The sequence below is a fragment of the Rhinoderma darwinii genome, chromosome 11 (genome assembly GCF_050947455.1).
Source record: "Rhinoderma darwinii isolate aRhiDar2 chromosome 11, aRhiDar2.hap1, whole genome shotgun sequence".
NCBI lineage: Eukaryota > Metazoa > Chordata > Amphibia > Anura > Rhinodermatidae > Rhinoderma > Rhinoderma darwinii.
This window is the reverse complement of record NC_134697.1, coordinates 10,256,323-10,274,899: the sequence shown is the minus strand read 5'-3', so window position 1 is coordinate 10,274,899 and position 18,577 is coordinate 10,256,323. Positions and strand designations below refer to the sequence as shown.

The window sequence follows — 18,577 nt, the reverse complement described above, 5'->3', positions numbered from 1 at the left end:
TAGAGGGCAGTATTATAGTAGTTATATTCTTGTATATAGGGGCAGTATTATAGTAGTTATATTCTTGTATATAGGGGGCAGTATTATAGCAGTTATATTCTTGTATATTGGAGCAGTATTATAGTAGTTATATTCTTGTATATAGGGGCAGTATTATAGTAGTTATATTCTTGTATATAGGGGCAGTATTATAGTAGTTATATTCTTGTATATAGGGGGCAGGATTATAGTAGTTATATTCTTGTATATAGGGGGCAGGATTATAGTAGTTATATTCTTGTATATAGGAGCAGTATTATAGTAGTTATATTCTTGTATATAGGGGCAGTATTGTAGTAGTTATATTCTTGTATATAGGGGTCAGTATTATAGTAGTTATATTCTTGTATATAGAGGCAGTATTTTAGTAGTTATATTCTTGTATATAGGAGGCAGTATTATAGTAGTTATATTCTTGTATATAGGAGGCAGTATTATAGTAGTTATATTCTTGTACATAGAGGCAGTATTATAGTAGTTATATTCTTGTATATAGGGGCAGTATTATAGTAGTTATATTCTTGTATATAGGAGCAGTAATATAGTAGTTATATTCTTGTATATAGGAGGCAGTAATATAGTAGTTATATTCTTGTATATAGGAGACAGTATTATAGTAGTTATATTCTTGTATATAGAGGCAGTATTATAGTAGTTATATTCTTGTATATAGAGGCAGTATTATAGTAGTTATATTCTTGTATATAGGGGCATTATTATAGTAGTTATATTCTTGTATATAGGGGCAGTATTATAGTAGTTATATTCTTGTATATAGAGGGCAGTATTATAGTAGTTATATTCTTGTATATAGGGAGCAGTATTATAGTAGTTATATTCTTGTATATAGGGGGCAGTATTATAGTAGTTATATTCTTGTATATAGGGAGCAGTATTATAGTAGTTATATTCTTGTATATAGGGGGCAGTATTATAGTAGTTATATTCTTGTATATAGGGAGCAGTATTATAGTAGTTATATTCTTGTACATAGGGAGCAGTATTATAGTAGTTATATTCTTGTATATAGAGGGCAGTATTATAGTAGTTATATTCTTGTATATAGGGGCAGTATTATAGTAGTTATATTCTTGTATATAGAGGGCAGTATTATAGTAGTTATATTCTTGTATATAGGGAGCAGTATTATAGTAGTTATATTCTTGTATATAGGGGGCAGTAGTATAGTAGTTATATTCTTGTATATAGAGGCAGTATTATAGTAGTTATATTCTTGTATATAGGGGCAGTATTATAGTAGTAATATTCTTGTATATAGGGGCGGTATTATAGTAGTTATATTCTTGTATATAGGGGCGGTATTATAGTAGTTATAGTCTTGTACATAGGGGCAGTATTATAGTAGTTATATTCTTGTATATAGAGGGCAGTATTATAGTAGTTATATTCTTGTATATAGAGGCAGTATTATAGTAGTTATATTCTTGTATATAGGGGCAGTATTATAGTAGTAATATTCTTGTATATAGGGGTGGTATTATAGTAGTTATAAGCTTGTATATAGGGGCGGTATTATAGTAGTTATAGTCTTGTATATAGGGGTAGTATTATAGTAGTTATATTCTTGTATATAGGGGGTAGTATTATAGTAGTTATATTCTTGTATATAGAGGCAGTATTATAGTAGTTATATTCTTGTATATAGGAGGCAGTATTATAGTAGTTATATTCTTGTATATAGGAGCAGTATTATAGAAATTATATTCTTGTATATAGGGGCAGTATTATAGTAGTTATATTCTTGTATATAGAGGCAGTATTATAGTAGTTATATTCTTGTATATAGGGGCAGTATTATAGTAGTAATATTCTTGTATATAGGGGTGGTATTATAGTAGTTATAAGCTTGTATATAGGGGCGGTATTATAGTAGTTATAGTCTTGTATATAGGGGTAGTATTATAGTAGTTATATTCTTGTATATAGGGGGTAGTATTATAGTAGTTATATTCTTGTATATAGAGGCAGTATTATAGTAGTTATATTCTTGTATATAGGAGGCAGTATTATAGTAGTTATATTCTTGTATATAGGAGCAGTATTATAGAAATTATATTCTTGTATATAGGGGCAGTATTATAGTAGTTATATTCTTGTATATAGGGGCAGTATTATAGTAGTTCTATTCTTGTATATAGGAGGCAGTACTATAGTAGTTATATTCTTGTATATAGGGGGCAGTATTATAGTAGTTATAGTAGTTATATTCTTGTATATAAGAGCAGTATTATAGTAGTTATATTCTTGTATATAGGGGGCAGTATTATAGTAGTTATATTCTTGTATATAGGGAGCAGTATTATAGTAGTTATATTCTTGTACATAGGGAGCAGTATTATAGTAGTTATATTCTTGTATATAGAGGGCAGTATTATAGTAGTTATATTCTTGTATATAGGGGCAGTATTATAGTAGTTATATTCTTGTATATAGAGGGCAGTATTATAGTAGTTATATTCTTGTATATAGGGAGCAGTATTATAGTAGTTATATTCTTGTATATAGGGGGCAGTATTATAGTAGTTATATTCTTGTATATAGAGGCAGTATTATAGTAGTTATATTCTTGTATATAGGGGCAGTATTATAGTAGTAATATTCTTGTATATAGGGGCGGTATTATAGTAGTTATATTCTTGTATATAGGGGCGGTATTATAGTAGTTATAGTCTTGTACATAGGGGCAGTATTATAGTAGTTATATTCTTGTATATAGAGGGCAGTATTATAGTAGTTATATTCTTGTATATAGGGAGCGGTATTATAGTAGTTATATTCTTGTATATAGGGGGCAGTATTATAGTAGTTATATTCTTGTATATAGAGGGCAGTATTATAGTAGTTATATTCTTGTATATAGGGGCAGTATTATAGTAGTTATATTCTTGTATATAGGGGGCAGTATTATAGCAGTTATATTCTTGTATATTGGAGCAGTATTATAGTAGTTATATTCTTGTATATAGGGGCAGTATTATAGTAGTTATATTCTTGTATATAGGGGCAGTATTATAGTAGTTATATTCTTGTATATAGGGGGCAGGATTATAGTAGTTATATTCTTGTATATAGGGGGCAGGATTATAGTAGTTATATTCTTGTATATAGGAGCAGTATTATAGTAGTTATATTCTTGTATATAGGGGCAGTATTGTAGTAGTTATATTCTTGTATATAGGGGTCAGTATTATAGTAGTTATATTCTTGTATATAGAGGCAGTATTATAGTAGTTATATTCTTGTATATAGGAGGCAGTATTATAGTAGTTATATTCTTGTATATAGGAGGCAGTATTATAGTAGTTATATTCTTGTACATAGAGGCAGTATTATAGTAGTTATATTCTTGTATATAGGGGCAGTATTATAGTAGTTATATTCTTGTATATAGGAGCAGTAATATAGTAGTTATATTCTTGTATATAGGAGGCAGTAATATAGTAGTTATATTCTTGTATATAGGAGACAGTATTATAGTAGTTATATTCTTGTATATAGGAGGCAGTAATATAGTAGTTATATTCTTGTATATAGGAGACAGTATTATAGTAGTTATATTCTTGTATATAGAGGCAGTATTATAGTAGTTATATTCTTGTATATAGAGGCAGTATTATAGTAGTTATATTCTTGTATATAGGGGCATTATTATAGTAGTTATATTCTTGTATATAGGGGCAGTATTATAGTAGTTATATTCTTGTATATAGAGGGCAGTATTATAGTAGTTATATTCTTGTATATAGGGAGCAGTATTAGGGCGGGTTCACACGTGGCGGAATTTCACTGAAATTCCGCTGCGGACACTCCGCAGCGTTAATCCGCAGCGGTGCCGTTTGTCCATTGACTTACACTTTAATTTAGCAGTGTTCGTTTAGACTAGGCGTAAAATTCCGCTGCGGAGCATAGGCTGCGGAGCGGAATTTGGTGTCCGTAGCATGCTCTGTCTGTTGCGGAGCAGTGGCGGACTGGTTGCGGACTCATGGCGGAATTTCTCCATTGACTTCAATGGAGAGTCAAAATTCCGCAATGAAGTCCGCAGATCTTATGTGTGCTGCGGAGCGTATTGTTTTTACTACCATGACATTTCTTCATTCTGGCTGGACCTATGTATTTCTAGGTCTACAGCCAGACTGAGGAAGTCAATGGGGCTCCCGTAATGACGGGAGCGTTGCTAGGAGACGTCTGTAAATAGTCACTGTCCAGGGTGCTGAAAGAGTTACGCGATCGGCAGTAACTGTTTCTGCACCCGGGACAGTGACTACCGATCTCAATATACATGTATCTGTAAAAAAAAATATAAGTTCATACTTACCGAGAACTCCCTGCGTCTGTCTCCAGTCCGGCCTCCCAGGATGACGTTTCAGTGTAAGTGACGGCTGCAGCCAATCACAGGCCAAGCACAGGCTGCAGCGGTCACATGGACTGGAGCGTCATCCAGGGAGGTCGGGCTGGATGCCGAAAGAGGGACGCGTCACCAAGACAACGGGCGGTAAGTATGAATTTCTTTGACTTTCACTAGGGAAAGTGCTGTCCCTTCTCTCTATCCTGCACTGAATAGGGAGAAGGGAAGCACTTTTCCTGCAGTCCGCAGCGGCCAGTCCACATCAATTTTCTGCACATTTTGTGCAGATCCGCAGCAGAATCTGCAACGCAGATTCTGTGCGGCATTGATGCGGACAGTTGCGGAGGAAATCCGCCACGTGTGGTCATGCCCTTATAGTAGTTATATTCTTGTATATAGGGGGCAGTATTATAGTAGTTATATTCTTGTATATAGGGAGCAGTATTATAGTAGTTATATTCTTGTATATAGGGGGCAGTATTATAGTAGTTATATTCTTGTATATAGGGAGCAGTATTATAGTAGTTATATTCTTGTACATAGGGAGCAGTATTATAGTAGTTATATTCTTGTATATAGAGGGCAGTATTATAGTAGTTATATTCTTGTATATAGGGGCAGTATTATAGTAGTTATATTCTTGTATATAGAGGGCAGTATTATAGTAGTTATATTCTTGTATATAGGGAGCAGTATTATAGTAGTTATATTCTTGTATATAGGGGGCAGTAGTATAGTAGTTATATTCTTGTATATAGAGGCAGTATTATAGTAGTTATATTCTTGTATATAGGGGCAGTATTATAGTAGTAATATTCTTGTATATAGGGGCGGTATTATAGTAGTTATATTCTTGTATATAGGGGCGGTATTATAGTAGTTATAGTCTTGTACATAGGGGCAGTATTATAGTAGTTATATTCTTGTATATAGAGGGCAGTATTATAGTAGTTATATTCTTGTATATAGGGAGCAGTATTATAGTAGTTATATTCTTGTATATAGGGGGCAGTATTATAGTAGTTATATTCTTGTATATAGAGGCAGTATTATAGTAGTTATATTCTTGTATATAGGGGCAGTATTATAGTAGTAATATTCTTGTATATAGGGGCGGTATTATAGTAGTTATAAACTTGTATATAGGGGCGGTATTATAGTAGTTATAGTCTTGTATATAGGGGTAGTATTATAGTAGTTATATTCTTGTATATAGGGGGTAGTATTATAGTAGTTATATTCTTGTATATAGAGGCAGTATTATAGTAGTTATATTCTTGTATATAGGGGGCAGTATTATAGTAGTTATATTCTTGTATATAGGAGCAGTATTATAGTAGTTATATTCTTGTATATAGGGGCAGTATTATAGTAGTTATATTCTTGTATATAGGGGCAGTATTATAGTAGTTATATTCTTGTATATAGGGGGCAGTATTATAGCAGTTATATTCTTGTATATTGGAGCAGTATTATAGTAGTTATATTCTTGTATATAGGGGCAGTATTATAGTAGTTATATTCTTGTATATAGGGGCAGTATTATAGTAGTTATATTCTTGTTTATAGGTGGCAGGATTATAGTAGTTATATTCTTGTATATAGGGGCAGGATTATAGTAGTTATATTCTTGTATATAGGATCAGTATTATAGTAGTTATATTCTTGTATATAGGGGCAGTATTATAGTAGTTATATTCTTGTATATAGGGGTCAGTATTATAGTAGTTATATTCTTGTATATAGAGGCAGTATTATAGTAGTTATATTCTTGTATATAGGAGGCAGTATTATAGTAGTTATATTCTTGTATATAGGAGGCAGTATTATAGTAGTTATATTCTTGTACATAGGGGCAGTATTATAGTAGTTATATTCTTGTATATAGGGGCAGTATTATAGTAGTTATATTCTTGTGTATATAGGAGCAGTATTATAGTAGTTATATTCTTGTATATAGGAGCAGTATTATAGTAGTTATATTCTTGTATATAGGGGGCAGTATTATAGTAGTTATATTCTTGTCCATAGGAGAGGATAGACGTGTGCTTGTGAGCTCCCTGTTAGGACTATGCATGGCTTCTGACCCAGGTGGAGGGGAGGGGTCCTGGGCTGATGATCCTGGGAAAGCCCAGAGTCTGGAGTTTGACCTGCAGCATGGAGATGGTGGAGGTGAAGATCTGGAAATGGTGGCTGGTGAGTCAACTGAATCTCATGATGTTGGTGAATTGTGCAAAAAAATGACAAAGAAAAATATCTTTAAAATGGAAATGCAAGTTCGCAAATTGAGAACTGAAATTAACCAAGAGACTGATCCAAAGGCAAAGCTGATGAAATGTGAGTGTCTTGATGTTTGTACACGTGAGCTGGTGATATTGAAGGAGAGATTGCAGAAAGACTCATGCACAGTACCCAAAATAAAGAACCGGGCAATGGAGAATAAAAGGGAGACTAGAGCCCAAACTGTGAAGAGAAAAAATATCATTGCAAAAAAAGACACTGACTATAAGACTGTGTATAATATTGTGGAGCAGGGAAACCCTGGAAGATATGAGTGTGCAGTGGCTGGAGGATCACATCTCTCATCATGTGTGGGGTCTGTGCAATCAGTGAACAAAAATGCTTCTAAAGCTGCAGAGAAATGTGTGCCAGCTGACGAGGGGTTAACTGCAGTAGACTCTATGTGCAGTACTGATGAAGTAAATGCGAGTGGCACTCCTGGGAGTGAGCAAGAAAGTGCCTCATGTCCTGACATTATAAGTGAGACCTCGCTCACCGCGGTGATTGACAGTCTGATATCTGATGAACCAGCGGCTCAGGCTGAGGCGGACATTGCAGACCCTGTGCTGGAGGTTCAGCCGTCCGCAGTGTCAGTGAATGGAGTGCAGGTTACACAGCGATCAGGAGCAGACACAGGAGGATCTGCAGTACAATCAGCTGAGGAGAGGTCCAGTCCTGACCCACCTGCTGACAGACCTCAGTACAGGAGACTGTTCTCCAGCGTCACAAGACCGACTAACCCCCCACCTCAGAGGAGGAACGCGGTCAGAATCAGGTACTCAGGACCAGAGGAAAACCTCCCCTCCAGACTCTACATTGGGAAAGTTTTGTTGAAGGAGTTTATGAAGTTTAAAGCTTCTGAGGTGTTCGCTCTGATCCACGTTCCCTCCAGCAGGAATTATGACATCAGTTTCAAGCTGCAATATAGTCTAGATTTATTCTGGAGTATTTATAATGATACAAAGGAGCACGCGATGTGGGAGCATCTACATGTCATCCAGCTGACTAAACCCCAGGTAGTCACTGCCACCGTCCTGTTCCAGTCTGAGGTGGTGGCTCTGGCAGATTTGCAGCACTGGTTGAGCAGATATTGTGAGGTGAAGAGGCTGCCAACAAAGATCTATGATGAGGAGGAGATCTGGAATGGAGGATATTCTGTCAAGATCCAGCTGGTTCAGGAGAATGGAGTGACCAGACATCTGCCGCACTCCTTCTACCTGGGCTCGGAGAGAGGCATATGTTACTACCCTGGTCAACCGCGACTGTGCCATAGATGTGGGGGCAGACACCTGGCATTCAACTGTTCCCGTATTAAGTGCTCACTATGTGGTCAGTTTGGGCATGTGAAGGATGATTGTACAGGACCTGTCATCTGTAACCTGTGCTTAGGACCTGGACATACATTCCGGGAGTGTCCGCATGCAGAGCATAATAAGGAGGAGACCTTTAAAGGAGCCATGGAGGAAGACCAGGAGGATGTCTCCATATGTGTAGATACAACCCCAGAACCTGGAAGTCCCAGCGAGGATGTGAGCCAAAGTACCAGAGACCCTGCTCCAGAGACGAATGTCCCATCTATGGATGCTGCACAAGTGTCACCAGCCACTGAAAATAGAGGTCATGCTAAAAGCAAAATATCCAGTCACTCTGTCACCAAACATCTGCCCGACACCAGTAAGGAACCAGCTGATCCAGCCGCAGCGACCAGTAAAAAACCAGCTGGGCCAGCCGAAGCGACCAGTAAAAAACCAGCTGATCCAGCCACAGCGACCAGTATCGATGAGGAGGGATTTCAGACGGTTAAAAGGAGAAGTAAAACAGATGATTCTTCTAGGAAAAAAATCACTGCTGCAAAGAAATCACCGGAGTCTCCAGTGCTGGCGATAACTGGGGGACGTTACTGTGCGCTGGGGGAAGATGACCAGGAAGAAGAAGCAGAGATGGAGCAAGTCTCCTCACACAACCCAGATGACGAACCTCAGGATGAAGACGCTGACCCCCCAATGTCCACCAAAAGATGGGGTGTTACAGGACATAGCAGTGGAAGAAGGAAAAAAAGTAGGAAAGACATGTAACCAAGATGAGGCTGAAAATCACCTCCATCAATGTGAACAGTCCGAAGAATAGGAGCAGGCGGCAGGCGATATTCCAGCGTCTGTCTGACGACAAAACCAATGACATCTTTATACAAGAGACTTATGTACAGAGTAATGTCCCTGCTGTGTCCCTGCAGTCACCACATCTAGTGGGACAGTGAAGCTCTTTGCTGCTGTATGGAGACTTCTACCCCGAACTCCGTTCATATCATAGAGGTTCACTATACGTCATAAATGTGGTGACCGTGTACCCTCTGTGGTGTGCGCGATGCAGCCCGGTCATCAATAAAGAAGAACTCTCCTGTAATACTGTCTAGAATAATATCATGAAAAATAGTTGAAACAATCTATACTGGAGCAATATTCATGTATTATAGTTTGTTTAATTATTGTGATGTTATTAAGAGACAAATGTTTATTTTCTTTATCTGTTATGAGTGTATTGCAAAGGTATTGTAATAATTTGTTGCAAGTTTTCAAATAAAAAAGATAATTATAGTAGTTATATTCTTGTATATAGAAGCAGTATTATAGTAGTTATATTCTTGTATATAGGGGCATTATTATAGTAGTTATATTCTTGTATATAGGGGCAGTATTATAGTAGTTATATTCTTGTATATATGGGGCAGTATTATAGCAGTTATATTCTTGTATATAGGAGCAGTTATAGTCCTTTACATATATCTTGTTTTACTGATCAGTGATTTTCCTATTATGGAGCCATGTTTCCCTAGTTTAAGACAACGGAGGAATAAATAAAGATTTGTGATAATGCATTTTAGAGTCCACTGTCATGAGGTGAATATTGATACATAATAGTAAATGTATCCAGTCAGTGAAGTGAGTTTTGACAGATTTACTCACCTCTATTAGAGTCTCTAGTTAGAGAAGTTCTTAAGCTAACATAACCTTTATTCCGTGCCACCAGATGCCCCTTATCTTATCACTTCTACCACCTCTTTAACCACCCTGAGAAGAAACTAGCAGGTGTTTTACACTGGCGTTAATTCTATGTTTGCTTGTTTCTGAAGTTGACAAAGGTCGTTTTAGGGGCATCCACGACTGAAATAATTTATATCTTCATCTTTCTTCTTTCTTTATTCTTTACCTTCATATTATTTCTGTTTTGTTTCCCTTTTCAATCCTTCAATTTGTTTTTTTCTTTATAAACTTAGGCATTTTTGCCTGGAGCCTTAATACTTGAGTCCTTGGGGAAACCTTAAGGCCTCATGCACACGACCGTAGTGTTTTTCTGGTCCGCAAATTCCAGGACCGTGTTCCGTGAAATGTCCTCCGCAGTTCATCCGTATGTAATCCGCAAAATGCGGATAAAAAAAAAAAGCCTAGGTAAAACGGATGACGACAGAAATCATTCCCGGTCGTCGCCTAGCAACACTTACGCAAATCCGCACACTGCGGTTGACACACGGAGGTGTACCCGCATTTTCCACGGGCCCATTGGCTTCTATGGGCATGTCCGCATCGAATTTGCGGGCCATAATAAGACATGTCCTGAGTTTCTGCGGCACGGATTTGCGGACATGCGGAGAACCGTGAAAACACGGATAGTGTGTATGGGCCCATAGAAATGAATGGGTCCGCAATTCTCCCGTGGATTTGCGGGGGAATTGCGGACGCAAAAACACGTTCGTGTGCATGGGGCCTAAAGGGAAATTACTGGTAAATTTGTTTGGTATTTAAAATGCAGTCTAAGACGTGGCTTAAACTTGCTCCAGCAACATCTGAGGGTTGTTGGAAATATCAGGATGTACTTGGTTCTTCACTTTTAGTGGTCCTTAGAGCTCAATTTTTCATTCAATGAAGTCTAACTTGAGGAATCTTGCAAGAGCAGCGTTACGGCCCTTTGTACTACAGCTCTTTTTTGGAATTTTAGGCAACAATAATTGGAAAATGTAAAGTATCCTCACAACATCTTGATGAAAAATATTGTTACCTGAAATCAAGTCTAAACCTAAAACATATCAGAGAATTTGCAAATATGTGTAACTATATATAAATCTATAAAGTAGATGGTAGATATTATTTGGGACAGTTATCACAGACATCTGGAAATGGTCCATTCTTCGAGCTGGTAATTTACGCCATTCCTAGTCATCATCGGCCAATCATAGTTGTTCTTTGAATGTTAGGTTATTTTGGGGCTTTTATGGCAAGTTTGGTATAACACAAACAATTTGACCCAACAATAGACATCTTTAGACACTTTTATTGATCCATACAGTATTTACTATGTAATTATAAATGGTACATATAATGAGATTGCTGAGACTGGGCTAAATGTGTGTTATCGGGGTAAGAACGGGCTCAGTGATAGAAAACAGAGAATGGCTATAAAGTTTAATGTCAATTAATGTAAGATTATGCACTTGAGGCATGAAAAGACATTTTAAAATTATATATTACATTGTAAAACACTGAGTAAAACTGACACTGACACTGAAAAAGACTTGGGAATAATGGTTGACAATGAACATAACTTTAGCAACCAGTGCCAGGTGGCTGCTGCCAAGCCAAATAAAATCTTGTGATGCATCAAAAGAGATATAGATGCACATGATGGGAATGTAAATTTGCCTTTATATTGATCCCTAGTTAGACCATACATGAAATATTGTGTACAATTTTAGACATTAGTTTTTAAGAAGGACATAGTTGTACTGGAGCGGGTGCAGAGGAGGGCCACCAAGGTAATGGGTGGATTGCAGTACCAAGAAAGCTTATCAAACTTGGGGTTTTAGTTTGGAAAAGACGACTTAAGGGCGATGTACTTACTATGTACATATATTTAATTTGACAGTACTAAAAGCTACATAGTGATCTTTTTATACCCAGGACTGTAACAAGGAGGCATTCTCTACGTCTAGAGAAAAGAAGGTTTCATCATCATGATCATCATAGAAAGGGATTCTTTACTGTAAGAGCAGTGATACTATGGAATTCTCTGCCACCAGATGTTGTCATTGTTTCTTCATTCAAACAGTCTAAAAGGTGCCTGGATTCCATTCTTGATAGTAATAATATCACTAGTTACAGTATGTGGAGTTTAGTTGTATTCCATGGTCATCCGTTAAATTGAACGGGCATCAAGTTGTATCTCCTTATTATTTCCCCATTATGACTGCCATAATATGGGCAGTAAGACTTGACTCCTGTGGGTAGTATTGCTGATACATTGTGACAGGTGTAACTGGTGTTATATGAGTACTGTGACTGCTACACTATTATATGGGACTACGACTGGGTATTTGGACGCTAACATAGTAGAAATGCAATATAATTGATATTGTATTGCTGGAATATTGTGACCAATATATCTGGCATAGTACAGTCGCTATGACTGCTATGTGCATTGTGACATTTTTTATCGGACTATGTCTGGTTGTTTGGACTGTAAGGCTAGTTGATATGGCGATTATGGGCTGGCATGATATGTTGTATACACTATGGGTGACATTATAAAAGTACTATAGCTGGCGATTTATTGCTGGTATATATAGGCACTATGACTGGTATTATGTATGCATTATCTCTTTTACTATGTGGGATAAAGGTTGGCACTTTCTGGGTACTACAGTCGAGATTACATATTTCCTATGACTAGGGCTATTTTGTCTGGTGTGATGATCTATGCACTATGGCTGCCACTATTATGCACTTTTGCTTGCTTGATTATATATGAGCTATGGCTGCCTCGTCTAGAGCCTATTTAGGATGTAGAAGAGCTTAAAAGAGTTGTCCATTGAGGATAGCCTCCCCTGCTAAAGCAGCTATACTGTATGGCAGAAGTCAGGTTGCCAGAACTCCAGGGATCATCTCCTATCACCAAGAAAAACTGGTGGCACCTTCGTTTTTTTCTACAGTGACCACCTAATGGACAACCTATGCACCATGACAGCACAGTGATCCTATAGGACCCATAGGATCTTGTGATTTCTGTTGCTGACCCTGTGTAGCAGAGCCGACTTTATCATTGAACTCTTTTAGGCATCAACCTTTCTGCATCTCGAAAACACTTAGTAGTCGTTTTACCTGCAGTCCTATGTACAATTACAGAAATGCTTTGCACAAAATGATAAGCTCAGGTAAATCAAATCATGACATTTCCAAGAGATCATTGTTTGAGTAGTATTTTTAGAATAAGTCCAATACAATTTCTTAAAGGTAATTTATTACACATTTCTTGATGTGATTGGTGAAACAGATCACGTACATAAACCAATAATGGATTTAGTTGGCGGCAATGGTGTTGGAGATCCAGGACTTGTAGTTGCAGACCTTGGTGTAGACACCAGGATAGTTCCTGGCGGCACAGCCATATCCCCAGGAGACAACACCCTGGAGCTGTCCATTGCAGACCACGGGTCCACCGGAGTCACCCTGAGAAGTGGATACAAATTATCATAGATTTATGCTTAAAGGGTAAGACATCATATCGATCACATTACAGGAAAGCAAAGGTTGGTTTCATGTGGCCTTAATGCAGCTTTTTAGTGTTCGTATTATGGCCACAGCACACGAACCTTGAACAGATCAGTTGATCAGACCTTAAAGCCCTATATAACCTTATAGTGATCTAAGAATGGTTTAGTAGAACCTCTGGGTCCGGATTTTGTGGACGTAATATGGATGTTAAAATTCATCCGTAACAGGGACGTGTGACACCAGTCCAAGGAAGCAAGGAAATAACCTTAAGGATCTTTTCACCATACATGAATATTCTTGCTATAGTCTAATTCTGTATCCAGCGACCAAGTTACATTACGTTGTATTGATCATTACTGTAAATCAATTCTATACGTTTCGTATTGGTTACATACAGGACATAAGAATGCTACTTATTCCTTAGATTTATCATTATGATAAGCTAACATTTACCTGGCAGGAATCCTTGCCACCTTCCAGATATCCAACACAGATCATGTTGGCGGTGATCTCTCCCGGGTAGGCGCCGGTACACTGGGCAGTACTCAGGATGGGGGCCTTCAGGCACTGGAGAAGATCAGGGTAGTTGGCTGTGAGAAGAAAAGACGAAGGTTAATATCTGTTATCAATGAAATGGCTTTTTGCTTTTGGAGCAAATAATATATATATATACTAATAACTTACTTCCACTGCTGAGGGTGTTTCCCCATCCGGAGATCAGACAGCTGGTGCCAGCGGCGGCACAGCCACTGGGCAGACTCACAGCCTGGACATTGGCGTTGAGGGTGGCGGGAGTGGACAACTTGATCAACATGATGTCATTGTCCAGGGTTCTGGAGTTGTAGCTTCCATGTCTGATGACCTTGGCGGAGTTGATGAACTGCTCGGTACCTTCATTTTTGACAATGTTGTGTTCTCCCAGACGAACTTGAATGCTCCTGTAGTGTACGTTTTTTTATTTAAAATAAATGTGAATTTTTTAATTGACCTCTTGTATTGTAACTTTGACTCAACAACCAAATCAGTCTATCCTGTAAAAGCTGAAAGGTAATGCATTAAGATATTTGTTTATTTTAATGGGGAACAATTCAGTTGAATTTATAATATAGACATTTCCGTTCTAAAAAAAATAAAAAATAAAATAAATACTATTAAACAATATTGACGTGGTCTTTTTCTGTCACTAATGTATGTTTCCATTTTACTTATTGGGAAGGCATAGGCGACGGGTTGGTAAGTAATAGCAGTTGTTTAAGGCAATCACTGCTGGAACCACAAGTGATCGTCTGTAATCTGTGAGGAAACCAGGCAGTAAGTGTTCCGTTTTCCTGCAGTGCCACCACAGGGGAAATGAAGTATTACACAGTGTTCATTCATATCAATGTGTTGTCTGTGTAATATGGACAGGACGGGTCCCCTAGAGAGAGAGAGACGCTCTATGTAACCACTCTCCACTCTGGTGAAGGAATGAGAATACTGAACAGAGGACCCCCCCCTCTAATAACTCAAAATTCACTAATAAGAGGTATGGAAATGGATTTTCTATACTAGACATCATCTTCATGAAAAAAATGTTAATAAATATACAAAATTTTATCACCTAAATAAAAAAAATACTGATATTTCTAAAAGGAATTATTATACTTATACTTTTTGTCAGACATGTTATATTAATATTGAATGTTTTTCTGTTTATTCACTAGGACTTACGCCTTGTAGCAGTGAGCAGCAGAGACCACCCATAAGCTATTTACCAGGGTACCTCCACAGAAATGATAGCCGGAACTCAGAGATGCCTGGTACGGGACAGTGTTTTTGGTGCAGGTGTACCCTCCAACGATCTTATCATCATCATCGAAGGCGGCTATGATAAAAAAAAAGAGAAGAGAAAAATATAGGAACAGATAGATAGATAGATAGATTTTAATCAGTTCAATGCTGGATCCTACCATCCCCAGGTATATATGTAGGCTTAGTCCCAGTTCTGGGTGTATGTGCAGCGTAGGTTCCCACCTTACAGAGGTCGCCTTGTCGTGGCAGGTGGGCTAACACTTTTTGATCAAAATGTGCACTAAGAACCTCCCTATTTGTAAGTAGATTTAGCTTTAGTGCATATCTATTTATATTTAGTGGTTTAGGTGGCATTAGTGTCGCAGGGTGCTGTCGCCATTTTTTGTCTGCTGTATTTCTGCAGTCACAGGTGTTCTTGCACCTGCATACATTTTGTATCATTTAGTTGGAATGTGCTGTTCAACTTTTTGTTGTGTTTATGGTATCCATATATGTGGGGTTAGTGACGGCCTCCACTTGTTGTTCTTGCACTCCTCCCATTCTGCCCTGGGTGATTTTAATCAGTTCAATGCTGGATCCTACCATCCCCAGGTATATATGTAGGCTTAGTCCCAGTTCTGGGTGTATGTGCAGCGTAGGTTCCCACCTTACAGAGGTCGCCTTGTCGTGGCAGGTGGGCTAACACTTTTTGATCAAAATGTGCACTAAGAACCTCCCTATTTGTAAGTAGATTTAGCTTTAGTGCATATTTATTTATATTTAGTGGTTTAGGTGGCATTAGTGTTGCAGGGTGCTGTCGCCATTTTTTGTCTGCTGTATTTCTGCAGTCACAGGTGTTCTTGCACCTGCATACATTTTGTATCATTTAGTTGGAATGTGCTGTTCAACTTTTTGTTGTGTTTATGGTATCCATATATGTGGGGTTAGTGACTGCCTCCACTTGTTGTTCTTGCACTCCTCCCATTCTGCCCTGGGTGATTTTAATCAGTTCAATGCTGGATCCTACCATCCCCAGGTATATATGTAGGCTTAGTCCCAGTTCTGGGTGTATGTGCAGCGTAGGTTCCCACCTTACAGAGGTCGCCTTGTCGTGGCAGGTGGGCTAACACTTTTTGATCAAAATGTGCACTAAGAACCTCCCTATTTGTAAGTAGATTTAGCTTTAGTGCATATTTATTTATATTTAGTGGTTTAGGTGGCATTAGTGTTGCAGGGTGCTGTCGCCATTTTTTGTCTGCTGTATTTCTGCAGTCACAGGTGTTCTTGCACCTGCATACATTTTGTATCATTTAGTTGGAATGTGCTGTTCAACTTTTTGTTGTGTTTATGGTATCCATATATGTGGGGTTAGTGACTGCCTCCACTTGTTGTTCTTGCACTCCTCCCATTCTGCCCTGGGTGATTTTAATCAGTTCAATGCTGGATCCTACCATCCCCAGGTATATATGTAGGCTTAGTCCCAGTTCTGGGTGTATGTGCAGCGTAGGTTCCCACCTTACAGAGGTCGCCTTGTCGTGGCAGGTGGGCTAACACTTTTTGATCAAAATGTGCACTAAGAACCTCCCTATTTGTAAGTAGATTTAGCTTTAGTGCATATTTATTTATATTTAGTGGTTTAGGTGGCATTAGTGTCGCAGGGTGCTGTCGCCATTTTTTGTCTGCTAGATAGATAGATAGATAGATGATAGATTAGATTAACAATTCTGAATATTTAGAAAAATTACATTTACTATTTTTTTTAACTGTTTTTGGTATTCAGGGGCATAACTACAGAGGGTGAAGTTTAAGAAGTTGCACCCAAGACCTGGCACCTGGGGCACTCGAAAGCCACTCTTCTCCATAAGAAGACACCAGTATTATAAATTGCACAGGGTAGGTTGGGGTCCTGTTACAGAATTTGGGTTTGGCCCAGGGGATTAATTCGTACCTGCCACTCCGAGTATGACTGCTACCACAAGAAGCTTCATGGTTGGTTCCTGGTCGTATTATACTGGGTCTTCTCCATGTTTCATATTTATATAATTTCCTTGGAAAATAGTGGGAATTCGTCCAAGGACACGGGTCCTGGATGAAAGTGAATGCAATACATTTAATAAGTTTTGAGTAAATATATGGACAACTGCCCTAAACTCCAAATGGTCATAATGACAAAGTTCCCATGATAAGAACTTATTTTTGAACTGTTTTTTGATGTTGAATTAAATTATATAAAGGCAGTCGGAAGGGTCACCTCTTATGACTCTCACACCCATGCGTGCCTTTTATGCCAGGTTGTCTTTCAGCAGGTCAGGCAAGTCTCCCACACAGTTAGTCTTCTGTCCAACAGTAGTGGTCAATCTCTGACAGCTCTTGCTGGTCAGATATTTGTCTTCTGCTCTGATCTCTTTGCTGGTAGAAGAAATAACCCATGATTGGCAGTTCATGGGTTAATTTATGCCAGTGAGGAGTAATATTGGATTGCGGAGGAGGTGAGCGTAAGGTTCCTTTTTTTTAGTAGTTGTCATTACAGGGTTAACTTTTATGGAAACATTTTGAATGTCATTGTGATGGGGGTCTGTGACTGTCATTGTTAAGGGGCACTGTGAGTATCACTATTATGGCTGGCTGCGTTTTTCACTATTATAGTATCAAACAGTGGTATCAATCATGGGCCCCATAGCAGCTGAATGGTCTGCCTCCATGGAATGTTAGCCCTTGGTAGCAATGCTACGTGGGCACTTGGCGGTCACTGTTGGAAGTGATGCCCTTAGAAAAACATCATAGACTCACGTCTGCAGTGCCAAATTTCAGCAATTTCGGGAGGTACTGCAGACTCAGGACCAACTCAAGCTTGTGGTGGCCATGTTTTTGTAGTCTTCTTACGATAAGAATTTGCTATGATATATTATCAAGAGGCGGATCTAGGAGACACTTTCCTATAGGTTATAAGTAAATCAGAATATGTGCTTCATTGAGCCCTCTTGATCCAAGGAGTGTCCTTCACAATAGTTGGACAGTCCTGACTGATGGAAGTATTGTACATATGTCTCATAGATTTTATGCAGTAAACTTCACACATTCTAGAAATCTCATGATTTTTTAGATATTAGAATGGATGGTAACTCAAAGTGTCAAGGAGACATTGGTTTGTGCATACTCTTGTCTATAAAGTCCATGAAGTGGGTCAATCTAAAGCTATCAGGTACATCTGGCTAGACTTATCTCAAGGAAATAATAAAATAAGTTAAGATATACAAGATATTTCGCTTTGTAAACAAATAAGTCTAAAGAACAAGAGCTTAAAGGGGTTGTCCAACGAAAGACATGAATCACCTAACTACAGAAGAGGTTCTAATGATCTTCTGCATGGGTGATACATGTCCTTCGTGGGACAACCCCTTTAAGCTCTGCTCTTTAGACTCATTTGTTTATAAGGGGCAATAATATTATCCTTTTCACTATGATCCATGTAATGGATTAGAGCCGGACACATTTCAAGTTGCTTTCAGGATCAAAAAATGTTGGCCGAAAAGATCTACACAAATTAAAATGGATCTCCAGTTCTTGCTATTGAACCTCA

The 18,577-nt window shown here is 38.1% G+C and overlaps 1 protein-coding gene across 1 annotated transcript; it reads right to left on the bottom strand.

Moving 5' to 3' along the window:
- Nucleotides 1-12,956: 12,956 nt before the first annotated feature.
- Nucleotides 12,957-16,991, bottom strand: LOC142664013 (trypsin-like). Its single transcript, XM_075842894.1, has 5 exons — nt 16,946-16,991; nt 14,938-15,091; nt 13,912-14,165; nt 13,681-13,817; nt 12,957-13,182 (listed from the first exon to the last, which is right to left on the bottom strand). Exons 1-5 carry the CDS (start codon nt 16,983-16,985, stop codon nt 13,033-13,035), a joined length of 735 nt encoding a protein of 244 aa, XP_075699009.1. The 5' UTR covers nt 16,986-16,991; the 3' UTR covers nt 12,957-13,032.
- Nucleotides 16,992-18,577: the final 1,586 nt, after the last annotated feature.